Source organism: Theobroma umbraticum, unplaced genomic scaffold (assembly GCF_002168275.2).
Source record: "Theobroma umbraticum cultivar Fairchild unplaced genomic scaffold, ASM216827v3 scaffold_30.0, whole genome shotgun sequence".
NCBI lineage: Eukaryota > Viridiplantae > Streptophyta > Magnoliopsida > Malvales > Malvaceae > Theobroma > Theobroma umbraticum.
The window spans coordinates 5517127-5528848 of NW_018397254.1; the positions used below are offsets into that span (position 1 = coordinate 5517127).

The window sequence follows — 11722 nt, forward strand, 5'->3', positions numbered from 1 at the left end:
TCCTTCCATGAGTTCATAGTGTTAACCGAAAACTGGAGCCATATCAAGAAATAAGAAATTTTGATTTAATAACCATCTTTAAAGATTAAACCCAAGTAACGATATAACTCTTGAAACTGATTGGTTTTGAAGCACTAGGTTTTTACCGTAATCCTTACATATTGCCAGAACGACTTTAACAAGCACCGTAGTTCAAAGGCCCTATGTCACACACACTGCCTGCCGCCCAGCATACAACGAAACACTTGGCCAGGCATGCACTCTATACAACATTGCTTTTGGAGATGAAACCTTTGTCAAATTTGATTGGCTTCAAGGGCAACTAAGTACTATCTTTCCTCCCCACCTCTCAATGAAGCAATTGTTTACTATCGTAAAAAGGATGGTAAGGTTTAATTATCATATCACACAACTACTCAGCCAACAATTAAATAACTTGCAAGATATGATGCATCAATTCACCCAGATAAGTACTGAAAAATACAACAAACCACGGACAGTCTAGATTCCCACAAACTTAATTTTCAAATACAATCACTGTTTCACCCAATTTAGAAAAAACAGAATTAAGTGAGGTAAATTATGTCAACTGGCCGAGTATACCATCATTCCATCCAGATGTACATAAAGTTCAGGTACAATTATTTTTCATCAGGAGAACAAAAACATTACCCAGTAACCGATTGCATATTTAGGAAATCTTTTTTGCAACAATGGACCTATTCTGCTGCTTCTACATGCTGTGAAGTTTCAACCCGTTTCAAACTTTCCACAGCGGAGATTCGCCTATCTAGGGACTCATGAAGACTTTTCACCTGGAGACAAAGGGAAGAGTGAAATATAAGCGCAAAAAAAACCCCCAGATAGCTGTAGATTAAAGCACCGGAAAAACAGGCATATATCAAATCAAACAAACAGGAAAAACCTATCTGTTTTTGTTGATTATTCTGTTTAATAAAAAATCTGTAAACATTGCTCCCATCAGATAACTTCATTGTCTTAGGTAGTTCATCCTTTTCCACATCACAAGTGGAAAAAATAGTAACTCTTGAATGGGATTCAATGGGGCGTCTCAAGCATCAGAATTTGATACTAATCAGGCATCTTTGATTACTCTTTTTTCATGCCATCCTAACCTTTAGGATACTTTAACATTATGGTTTCACTCTTGAAGAAACTACATCCATAGTTGGGTATATAAATGGTTTTGTAAGGCACAATAAAGAAAAACCGTAGATGAAATATATCCAATAATAGGCAGGAAAAACATAAACATAGCCAGAAGAAAAGCAACAAGGCACTGGACGTCTTATAATAGGAATGAGCAGAAGAGACCATCCCAAATTGTCGGACTGAAATAATGTGAGAAACTAAACAAGGTGTCAGCATTAATCTCACAGAGGCATAAGGAACCCCAGGTTTGGCCTTTCAGAACCTATGCAAAAAAAATTGAACCTTTTTATCCAAGATAAAATCGTTATCTTCCCTTACCAAATGATAAATCCTTTCTAGACCCAATCTTGCTATGGTTTGGCTGAATGTCAACCACGAAATGCAACCTAAAGAGAAATATGTAACAGCCAATCCCCCCAGAACAAGAACAACCGACCATATTCTTGCATTATCATATAACCGTCAAACATTCGACATAATCACCAATGTTCTAAGCAGCTACATATGAAATGCGATGCCTCCTTCATATTGCAAATGTATAGTAAACAAACAAAAAAATCAGCACACCCACATAGAGAAAAAGATCATATAAACTACCCAAAATTTAGTTTCCGAGCTTTCCTATACCTCCAAACTTCTCGCTCCACGATATGGATTTCACTAAATAAAACTTGCAAGTGAGCATAAATCTAAAAACCCACAAATTAATCCATGAATTCCATAAGAGATTGAAAGGTACCCCACGTGCTATGAAACAAATATAAATAGGAAAATGGGGGAATACCTGTTGGGTGATGGATTCATGGGCAACCTTGTAATCCTTGTAGAGCATGTAGAGACCCAGAAACGATGCCGTTGCTGCGCCGGTGAAGAATGAAGCCAATCTCACCCTCAACACATAACCCATTTTTGGTCTTCCCCTTCCTTTCTCTTCTTTCTTCCTTTTATGCTCTTTTTCCCATAAGAAACTAATTTTATGTATGAAAACTAGAATCGGCATCGCTCAAAACGACACCGGTTTTGCGCACTTACGCCACTTAGCGAAGTCGTTTCATTAACCTTTTATTTAGTACTTGTTTTTGGGCGTTTCAATTTAGTAATTGCTGTTTGCGGGCTGTGGCAACATATGTTGAGCAGAGCCAATATATATAAATAGAGGGAGTGCAAAAATACACATTGCAAGCGTAGAGCAAAACAAGCAGCCCTCTTTTATCCCCTTCTTCTTCTATCTTGCTCCCGTTTCAAGAAAAACTTAGGGTTAGGGTCCGCGTTTCTTTCATTTTTTTTTCTTCCCTTTTTGTGATTGTGAAGAGGGAAATATGCAGCAGACTCCACAGTTGATGAACATCACCACTGAGCAGATTCAGAAGGTTTATTTGATCTTTACAGCATTGCCCTTTTAACACACTGGATATTTAATGTGTTTTTGATTGATGGGTATTGCATGCATTTCTCTTTTGTGCGCATTTCTGTGATCAAATTAACTTTTCCGAATTCTAACTCGACGTTCTTGATCATTTATCATCGTTTTCATAATCATATGATTTTCTTTTCTTAGCTGCACATCTTATAATTAATGTGGACAATTTTCTTTCTAAATTTTTCTCTTTTTTCTTTAAGAGAAACAAGAATGGTGTGTTGAGAAAAACGTGTATCTGTTTCTTGGATATTGATATGATGATGGACCATGCTTGTTGCAGTATCTGGACGAGAATAAACAGTTGATTATGGCAATACTGGAGAATCAAAACCAGGGGAAGTTCGCTGAGAATGCCTCGTGAGAGACCATTTTTAAACATAATGTTCCTCTTTTGTTTACTTCCTACATTATATCAAATCGTTATTGGGCTTGGCGTTCTGATTTATGCCGTGAGCTGAATGTTTAGATCAATGGCATTCACTCACTCCTTGATGTTAAAGGGCTTGTGTTTTTACCCCCTTTCATGCTTCACAGTGTCTCTGGTGCATCTCCTTGGTAAATATGTATTTAATAGGCCTTCTGTGGTTGGTTTTCTTGGCTCACCCCTTTCATTGAGTTCTTCACATAAAAAATTTTTCTTTTATAAAGTTGGATTGTTAAATTGTCAGAAAGAAAGCATTAAACCACTCGTTTGCTGCCTCCTTAGCGCTGGTTAAGTGCTCAACTTGTAAGCTTTCTGAGTTTTCTTAGATCCATTCTAAAAATGATAGTATTGGCAAAAACTGCAAAAGAAAACATACATACCTATTGGATACTTTGGTCATCTATTATTTCAAAGATGAGATGAATGGTTGTTTATTATTGTTCTGAGTAGTATAAGGAACTGTAGAACAGGGGCCACCATAGTGGAATAACTAGGGTAGATCTGCATATTTAAGTCTTTATGAGTAAGATTGTCTGTTTACTAGTGCTGTCACTTATGACATCTACTCTGATTTAATATGAATGATTCAGGTTTCAAGCTCAGCTGCAGCAGAACCTAATGTATCTAGCTAAAATTGCTGATGCACAGCCACAAGCACCAACAACCTCTTCTCAGGTGCTGTCTCAGAGACTTCTATCTAATATCTTTGAACAAACTAAAAATGCACTAATCTGAGCTCATTTGTGAAACATTGTAGATGCCTCCACAGTCTGCGGTGCAGCAAGAGCAATCTGTTCAGTCTGCACAAGCTGTAATGGCTAAGCAGCATCCAGGTTTCTTATCTCCGAAGTTGCCTTTCCATTTGAATGACCAGCAGCAGCAACCACAGCAGCTGATGTATCTCCAACAACAGCAACTCAACCAACCACAAATGGGCTTAAGATCCGCTGGCTCCAGTGGTACTTATCAGGGCGTGCAAAGTGGGCTTAGTAACAATTTCATGAACATTCAAGGAATCAAACAGGACAGCTCAGAAGATGGTGCTGATGAAGGCATTCAAAACTCTGCCTATGGACATAACGCAACGGATACTGAAAGCATGAGGCTTAAATAATGTTAACATGGCTAATACCCGGGTGTTTATATTCTGTAGAGCTCATCCGGTACTTCCCTGCCTCAAATCATCTGATTGCATTTTGCTGTTATTTTTGGTGCTACGGAAAATGAGAAAGAAACTGTCAGGGACGTATCTCTAATACATGTGGAGAGCTAACTTTGTGTTTTTTGTCGTCTCTTTGACTTGAGTTGTATTGCGCACATGAATCTCTTGGCAACACATTGGGTATTAATAAAAAAATGTTTTAAGCTGCCTAGGTTGCACGGATAATCTTACAATTATGGCAAAGTAATCGTGAGAACAATGTCCTACTCATCACATCACGGTCGGTCTACCATTTGGACTAACGTTCTTTAAGCAACGTACAGAGCATCTGATCAGATGCTTACGATTTCTTCAACCGCTCAAAATCCCCTATCTAGCGAAGCGGAGGCAGGCAATAATCCTCAGGTCAGGAATCCAGGGAATAGTTTTTTTTTTTTTTTTTTCTAAAAATGGCACAAAGTTCCGCGTTTCAACTTCTTTCTTGGGGGTGTGGATTCCAAGAGCGATTATACTTAAGATTTCTTTATTTTCTGTTTCTTTTACTTTAGGTGTTGTAAAACAATTGAGCACTTCCCTCACCGTTGGTGGCTTTTTAAGTAGCCCTTGGCCCCATGGAATTTTTCAATTTTGAAAAATGACAACCCAAGTTGCATGCGGCTTGACTGACTGCACTCCATTGAAATTTCCGCTTAAATATTCCAAAAGGCAACCCGAGCAGCTGGATGAGCATTTGACCCGATTCACCATTGCTTTAATTTCTTAAGAATTCACAAAGTGAAATCACTATGAAGTACCAGAATGCATAGTTGCGTATGGATGCCTCGAATCCTGATGCAGGAAATAAAATGTGAAGCTTGAGTATGACATGAACACACATTAAATAAAATAGTGTTTTCTTCTAACAGACAGGGCCAAAAGGCACAAAACAATTTAAATTGTCAGCTTATGATCCAATCAGAGAATTTTCTCAGATGCAAAAGATTGCCGATGACCGAGATCAGGAGATACATTTAACTACAAATCATATCCCAAGATGCTTGCAATCTGCAATAATGCATGTTCCACAACTGAACATTGCAATTCAGTATATCCTGCCAGAACAAAATGCAATTGGTAAATCTCTAAACTAATTTAGTTAAATGATGATTATAAAAACAATGAAATTCAAATATGCTTATACCAACAAACTAAAATATCAGTTTATGAAGGTTGAGTTAATTGTCATAAATCTAATTATCCTGCCCTTAATATTGACATGCCAATAAAACTCCATAACTGCTTAGCGCAAAAACAGATGCTGTGACAGTGTATGATATATCGCAGACTTTCACTCAATCCCAACAGGAAAGGAGAAACAAATTATCTAATGCAATTGCAATAGTGTAGATTCTTAGTACTTTAGTGTACTAAATGATTCAAATTTAGGTCATTGCAAATTAAAATTGGTCAAGGAGCTGAAATAGAATATAGGACGCATAGATAACGAACTTATAACACAATAAATTAAACAACTCACAATTGAGGTAAATGCACCCACTATCTTCTAGAAGATAATGCAGCCCCAGTTACCCTGCCATTGTACAAGACAATTAAGCTCATTTAGCTCAAGGCACTAAAACATACACTTTTAAATGACCTTTGGCAATCTGCAGAATTTTAAGCCACATACCTGCCCTGCTGTTTTCCAACAAAATTTGAATTAGACCTTCCATGACTAGAGCCCTTGCTTTCAACACTTGTCACACTTGATCTCTCAAAATTTGCTCCATTAATTTCAGTAGGAGCTTTAGATTTGCTCAATATCTTCACATTTGAGAGACCTCCAGCCACACCGAAACAAATGCCATTGGCATGTTGATTCTGCATTACTAAAAGCTGTGAACGATTATCAGCTGCATTTTTAGAGATGGCTGCATACTCCTTGAAAACAGCATTCTCATTCTTCACATGGTTGGAATCAATTGATGGGAGCACCTTCTTTAGTCGATTAGGCTGTGCCATTGGAGTAACAGCAACAGAAGGCAAAAATGAGGAGAAAGGAGACGTTGCTGCGGCAGCTGCAGCAACTTTGGCAACAGCAGCAGTGGCTGCTATCATCTCTTGTGCTCCCTCCCGAAGCTGAATATAATCACCCTCAATCACAAATAACTGAAATCACAAAAAAAATCACGATTTGAAATCTTCAGAAAGTATAATCCGCATGCATATAAAAATGTAAAAAGTTGCAAGAGACAAACCTCAGGGTGACTGGCTACAAAGTCATCCAGCTTTCCATACTTTTTCTTGTAATCATGCCAATGTAAAGGTGCAAGCATTTTCCCCAGCCTATTTGGTAGCTGCAATTGACAGATACAAGTCACACCCCGTTTTTACAGGGCTTAAATGTCATATTTGCTAAGTTGACCAAGGTAGGAAAAATTATTTGCAGACCCACTAACCGTTGAACTGATCCGAATTCTGCCACCAGTAGGAACAGTGCGAACTATGCAAGCCAATAATGATCTTTCATCAAGCAGAGCAGTCTCTGAAGTCTTGGCTGATATCAAGATAGTCTGCCCAGTTGAGACGGACTTGTCCGGCAAAGTAGCATCAGTGCCATTGTTGCTTGTTGTTTCACTAAAATTAACAGAGTGCACTGAAGTATCAGGAGGAGATGGGCTAGCAGCAGTACTTGCTGCTTCTGCTGTTAGAAGTTGGTCCTCCAGCACGTGATTATTCATATTCAGAATATTCTGTTCCTGTCCAGTTCAAATTCAAGTAGAATTTAGCTCTAAGAGATTTCCAACTGCTTGAAGCCTAGCCAAACAGACAAACCTTGGATTCACAGCTCTGTTCAAGAGTGCCCAATCTCAATGCATCATGAAATTGAGAAGAAACTTGCTGCAAGCTTGGCTCGGGTTGTGGGTCCACAATGTAACTTGTGTTAATTGACTCAAGGACCTGCAAAGAAATGGTCTTAATACAAGAACACAAGACCACAATACTAGGCACTGCAAATAGAAACATCTTGATTTAAAGAACCTGTGCTTTCCCAGCAGATGATGACATCACAGAATTAGCCTCTGGCCCTTGGCTGATATGATCCAGATAGTCTGGATGAATGTTTTGTCCATTGACAGACATTTCATATTCATACTTTACATCTGACCTCCCAAGGCTTTGATCAGTTTGGGATGGTGGAAGTTGATTATGTGCAGACAGCTGGAAACCCTCTGATGCAGTCTGAAAAGCATGATGAAAAACCATTATATTTCCAAAAACATATAACAAAGAAAACATGAGGAAAATATGATAATGCATTGGTCTGACAATACCTGTTGGTTCTGCCACTGTTGGATGGATGACATTGCTGGCATTGAGTAGTGTCCAACATGAGATGCCACAGAAGGGGGAACCCCTTGTTGATGCATGACAAACGAATGCAAAGCAGTCACCTGCCCAGGTGGGAGGTAGGTAGGCATCCCAAGTAGAGATGATGGAGCAATTGGAACGCTCGAAACATGCTCATTCTGGTTCTGATATTTAACACAATCATTTAAGGGAACAAAGAGAGGAATTAATAAACAGAGTACACAAAACAGAAAGATCACAAATTGATTATTATTAAAAGCTGGCGCTAAGCTTTACAACTATAAACTTGTAAAACTGAGTTTATAAGCACCAGCTCAAACCAAATATAAGATGAACATGTAGACAGAGGAAGGGAGGGGAGGGTCCTAGACATCCATTACTTTAATAAAACTAAATATACAGTTGTATCATATTTTGTCACTGAAATACATAACCATATGAAGAAAGGTGCACACCTATCACTATATAGATGGTTATAACTATTAAATTTCTGATTACGATACACTCTTAGCAATGACAACAAAGAAAAGCCAGCAATTTTACCTGAGTTGGTGCATTGCCAGCTGAAGCAAATGATTGAACATTGTCTACAGTCCCATTTGAAATGACCCCAGCATTAGCATTTGTTGCGCCACTTCCATTAGAATCCACTTGGTTTCCATTATTTTGACCAAATTGAGATAAATCTTTTGAATTTCCTTGGGATATATGTGATTCATCAGTATAAGAACCATTCCTTTCTCTTGCATCAGCCAGCTCAAGTTGAAGCTGATGTACTGTATGTAAATGAAGTCTCTCCATCTCTGCAAACTAACATTAACAACCGGGAAGAAGGTCAATTTAAAAGTGCTAAAATGAGAACAAATCTATTTATTTAAAGGAAAGAAAGAAAAGTGTAAACAAGAAACTAAAAGCTAACCAACCTGTCTCTGACAGCCATGCCAGAGCTGGTTATATTGCTCTGTACGTTCTCGCAATTCAGCCTGTAGCGAGTGATTAGTGCTTGACTGCAACGCATCCATCTCCTGGACACGTGAAATCCAAGTTTGGGCCTCTCTCAACTGTTCATCCTTATAAAGAATGGTCTCCTGAGCAGCCCTATACTGAAGAATAAGACTACTATTAGGAAATACAGCTTGATCTAGCAATCAACATTACAGTTAATTGAAGTTGGAAAAACTGTTGCATGACTACCATTTCCAACACAAACAAATTTGTTCTTGTAAATTAAGTTAATCTGAAAATAAGTAACCGTAATTTTCAATAACCTACAGACACACACCAAAGACAATGCAATAGAACATTAACACCTTAACCTCCTGCAATTAAAACTGAAAAAACTAGTGCACTAAATCATGCGAATGTATGGACCTGCTCCTGCAACTCTATAAGCTGCCTCTCTTTCTCTTGAACATGCTCTTGAAGATCATGAATCTGTTTTATATGTTGGGCTCTCTCAGCTTCTGAATGATCACGTTCTCTTCTGCCAAAGAAAAAAAGGACAGGAAACACAACTAAATTTCAAAAGGTTTATATTCAGAGATAAAAAACTAAGCTAACATATTACCTCAACCCTTGAATAGGTTTAAAAACTTTCACTCATGTTGGTCTCACAGAAATTGGAAGTATAAATAAAACATTCATATCAATGGTATGCTTTGAGGCTTAGGTCTACTGCAAATAAAAAGGTAGAGCAAGGAAAACACAAACACACACCTGAAAGTTGCCAGCTCCTTATTTTGCTCTCTGAGAAGGTCCTCCTTTGCCCAGGCCTGCCAAAATAATACATGCATTAATTTATACATGACTTACTAAACAACACATCAATCAAAAGAAAAGGAAAAAAGTTTGACCAAAAGCAGAACAAACTAATCGACAGACCTCTTCTTTTTCCACTTTGATGGCATGCAGTTCTCTCTCCTTCTCTTCCATTTTCCTTTCTAATTCATGTATGGCCTGTTCACTTTCATGGAGTTGCTCCTATTGAAGCAAATAAAGCCAAAATGCAGATTGATTGTCATAAAAAGACAGCACCTTTGGTAGAATCTACTTGTAGCATGCTTAAAATAATTTCAAGTGTCAACAGATCAAACTGGTACTTTGTAAACTATTTCAAACATGAGATGTTCAATATGTAATTTCAAATTGAATAACAACATTTCTTGGATTCAACTCCAGAAAAAGACAGGTTTAACATTAACTCACTTCAACAGTCAACACATGATGACATAAATTTCTTAATGTTTATAATCTTATATAAAACTTAAATTCCCTTTTTTTCCTTTTAAATAAATTAAAGATCATATTATAAGTTATAGAAGAAGTTAATACATTACTTAATTCTTTTTCTCTGAAAGTTGTATTTCAGAACAATCATACTATGAATCATATTCTAAATTCAAACCTCAAGCTTAGAGGCAGTGTTGGCATGGGCTTTGATTTTAGCATCACAGCTGCTTTGCATTTCCAGGATCCTTGATCTTGCAATAGCCTGAGCTCGAAGTTCAACCTCCATCTGCTGGAGCTCCTCTCTCTGTCTAGCAACATTATGAATCCGCTGCTGCAATATGTCATCATCTAAACTTCCATCCACCGTGATTGAACAGAAGTCAACATCGGCAGGCTCTCTTCCACGCTGCACCTTGATAAGCATTCAAACATGTTCACTTTTCATCATTCTCAAAATAGATTATAATTTTGAGATCAAAAACTTTACCTCGTATATGGTTCTCTCATCTGACTGTCCCAGCTTTGATCTTTCCAATTCCTGCATGTCACAAGAAAGCTGAATAAAACAAACAATGAACACCAATGCTCCAATAACAGTAATAAATATCTTTCACAGCTTAATCAACATCACTTAATGCTCAACTCGGCTTTCACAGATGGACATTTCTACGCTGCAGTAAACCCAATAAACTTACTAGGGTTCAACACACTGAGCTCATGGGATTACATTAACACTTAAAACAGTAAGCATAAACCAATGCACAATCCCAATTATTTTAACAACCAAAGGACGACAAACTTGCCAAAAAAGTGAACCAAATGTCCTAATTAATGCATAAAAATGCTTCAATTATAGAGCACACAGTTGGCACATATATAATCGATCCAAACAAACCAATCCAAATTATGTTATTCAGAAACTTAAAATAAGTACTATTAAACATTGAAAACTTGAAGTATATAGAGGTAGACAAATTAAAAAAGTCAAAGAACAAGAAAAAGTACAGATAAACCCTAATTTTTTGTTCGCGGAGAACACCGAAGAACATCAAACACTTAAATTAATCCAGGTAATTGTTTTTTACTTTTCTTCTAAGACCCAAACAATGAGGAATTTCATATTCGAAACAGGAATTCGTTCTCAGTCAACATTTTATCAGAACGCAAATAAAAACCGAAAGAGAACGATTTCATGATTAGATTAAATTACCACTTCATCCCCGGGGTTCCGAACCGCGTGATGGTCGGAAACAGCACGCCACTCCTTCCGAGACGGTGATGGCATCGGCAGCGAACCGCTTCGTGTGGCAGCGACACTGGCCGCGGCCTCCATTGAATCAGAATGTCCCTCTCTGCTCCAACTCTCCCACTTCCTCTCTCTGCAAAAAGCAGACCCACAAAAAAAAAAGAAGAAGAAAGAAAAAAAACCTAGGGTTTTTTAATACATAAATCAACTAAACCCTAGAATTGATGAAATTTAGAAGAAACGATGTGCAAATGATAAAGAGAGAGAGGATGGGAATAAATGGGGAAGTTGGGTTTTAAGGATTAGAGGGTTTTTGGAGAAATTTTTGAGTGTGATAAACAGTGAGATTTTGACGCCAAGAGAAAGAGAGATGGGAGGGAGAGATGATTGGGCGTGTGAAATTTCGACCCAGGCAAGGCTCCCGCCATTTATAGGGCAACTTCATCTACAATTATTCTATGATTCCATCACGCTTTTCGGTGGCGCGTGCGCTCCACTTTACTAGCCTAGTCAAAACTATCTTGACTAAAATAACCTTTGAGCACATAGATATAAGCCCTGCGGAGGCTGGAGATGTGGACTACAGATGGAAACAGGCCAATTGGTTTTTGGGACTTGGGACACTTTTTTACTACCCCTTCTAAATTGTTCAATGGTGCAATCAAATTATTATATATAAAAAAAATAAATTTTTTTAAATTTCAAGCAATGATGACT

The 11722-nt window shown here is 37.8% G+C and overlaps 3 protein-coding genes across 5 annotated transcripts; 1 reads left to right on the top strand and 2 right to left on the bottom strand.

Annotated features, from left to right (window-relative positions):
* Positions 1-428: 428 nt before the first annotated feature.
* On the bottom strand, positions 429-2148 carry LOC110429279 (ABC transporter A family protein). Its single transcript, XM_021445234.2, has 2 exons — positions 1958-2148; positions 429-815 (listed from the first exon to the last, which is right to left on the bottom strand). The coding sequence occupies exons 1-2, from the start codon at positions 2078-2080 to the stop codon at positions 720-722; spliced, it is 219 nt and encodes a 72-aa protein (XP_021300909.1). The 5' UTR covers positions 2081-2148; the 3' UTR covers positions 429-719.
* A 92-nt stretch (positions 2149-2240) lies between these two features.
* On the top strand, positions 2241-4385 carry LOC110429267 (GRF1-interacting factor 3-like). 2 transcript variants are annotated; one of them, XM_021445215.2, is made up of 4 exons: positions 2241-2543; positions 2874-2950; positions 3608-3692; positions 3775-4385. In XM_021445215.2, exons 1-4 carry the CDS (start codon positions 2493-2495, stop codon positions 4129-4131), a joined length of 570 nt encoding a protein of 189 aa, XP_021300890.1. In that variant the 5' UTR covers positions 2241-2492; the 3' UTR covers positions 4132-4385. The 2 variants fall into 2 exon arrangements, with proteins under 2 accessions (XP_021300890.1, XP_021300899.1); XM_021445224.1 differs by having other exon boundaries at positions 2476-2543; positions 2874-3148.
* Positions 4386-5013: 628 nt separating this feature from the next.
* On the bottom strand, positions 5014-11413 carry LOC110429254 (RNA polymerase II degradation factor). Of its 2 annotated transcripts, none has more exons than XM_021445203.2 (16): positions 10970-11413; positions 10247-10297; positions 9935-10165; positions 9412-9510; positions 9247-9302; positions 8902-9013; positions 8454-8633; positions 8074-8340; positions 7494-7694; positions 7201-7401; positions 6994-7119; positions 6618-6917; positions 6417-6515; positions 5849-6327; positions 5696-5749; positions 5014-5270 (listed from the first exon to the last, which is right to left on the bottom strand). In XM_021445203.2, exons 1-15 carry the CDS (start codon positions 11090-11092, stop codon positions 5716-5718), a joined length of 2559 nt encoding a protein of 852 aa, XP_021300878.1. In that variant the 5' UTR covers positions 11093-11413; the 3' UTR covers positions 5014-5270; positions 5696-5715. The 2 variants fall into 2 exon arrangements, with proteins under 2 accessions (XP_021300878.1, XP_021300870.1); XM_021445195.2 differs by having other exon boundaries at positions 9935-10171.
* Between the last annotated feature and the right edge of the window lie 309 nt (positions 11414-11722).

What these genes read in the sequence shown, in the direction of transcription:
- LOC110429254 (XM_021445195.2), bottom strand. Translation starts at nt 11,092, where the DNA reads ATGGAGGCCGCGGCCAGTGTCGCTGCCACACGAAGCGGTTCGCTGCCG. An exon ending in GGAACCCCGGGGATGAAGTG is followed by an intron (nt 10,298 to 10,969) that starts GTAATTTAATCT and finishes TGTGACATGCAG; the next exon opens with GAATTGGAAAGATCAAAGCT. An exon ending in TTGTAGCCAGTCACCCTGAG is followed by an intron (nt 6,328 to 6,416) that starts GTTTGTCTCTTG and finishes TTGTGATTTCAG; the next exon opens with TTATTTGTGATTGAGGGTGA.
- LOC110429279 (XM_021445234.2), bottom strand. Translation starts at nt 2,080, where the DNA reads ATGGGTTATGTGTTGAGGGTGAGATTGGCTTCATTCTTCACCGGCGCA. An exon ending in ATGAATCCATCACCCAACAG is followed by an intron (nt 816 to 1,957) that starts GTATTCCCCCAT and finishes CTTTGTCTCCAG; the next exon opens with GTGAAAAGTCTTCATGAGTC.
- LOC110429267 (XM_021445215.2), top strand. Translation starts at nt 2,493, where the DNA reads ATGCAGCAGACTCCACAGTTGATGAACATCACCACTGAGCAGATTCAG. An exon ending in CCACTGAGCAGATTCAGAAG is followed by an intron (nt 2,544 to 2,873) that starts GTTTATTTGATC and finishes TGCTTGTTGCAG; the next exon opens with TATCTGGACGAGAATAAACA. An exon ending in CACCAACAACCTCTTCTCAG is followed by an intron (nt 3,693 to 3,774) that starts GTGCTGTCTCAG and finishes GAAACATTGTAG; the next exon opens with ATGCCTCCACAGTCTGCGGT.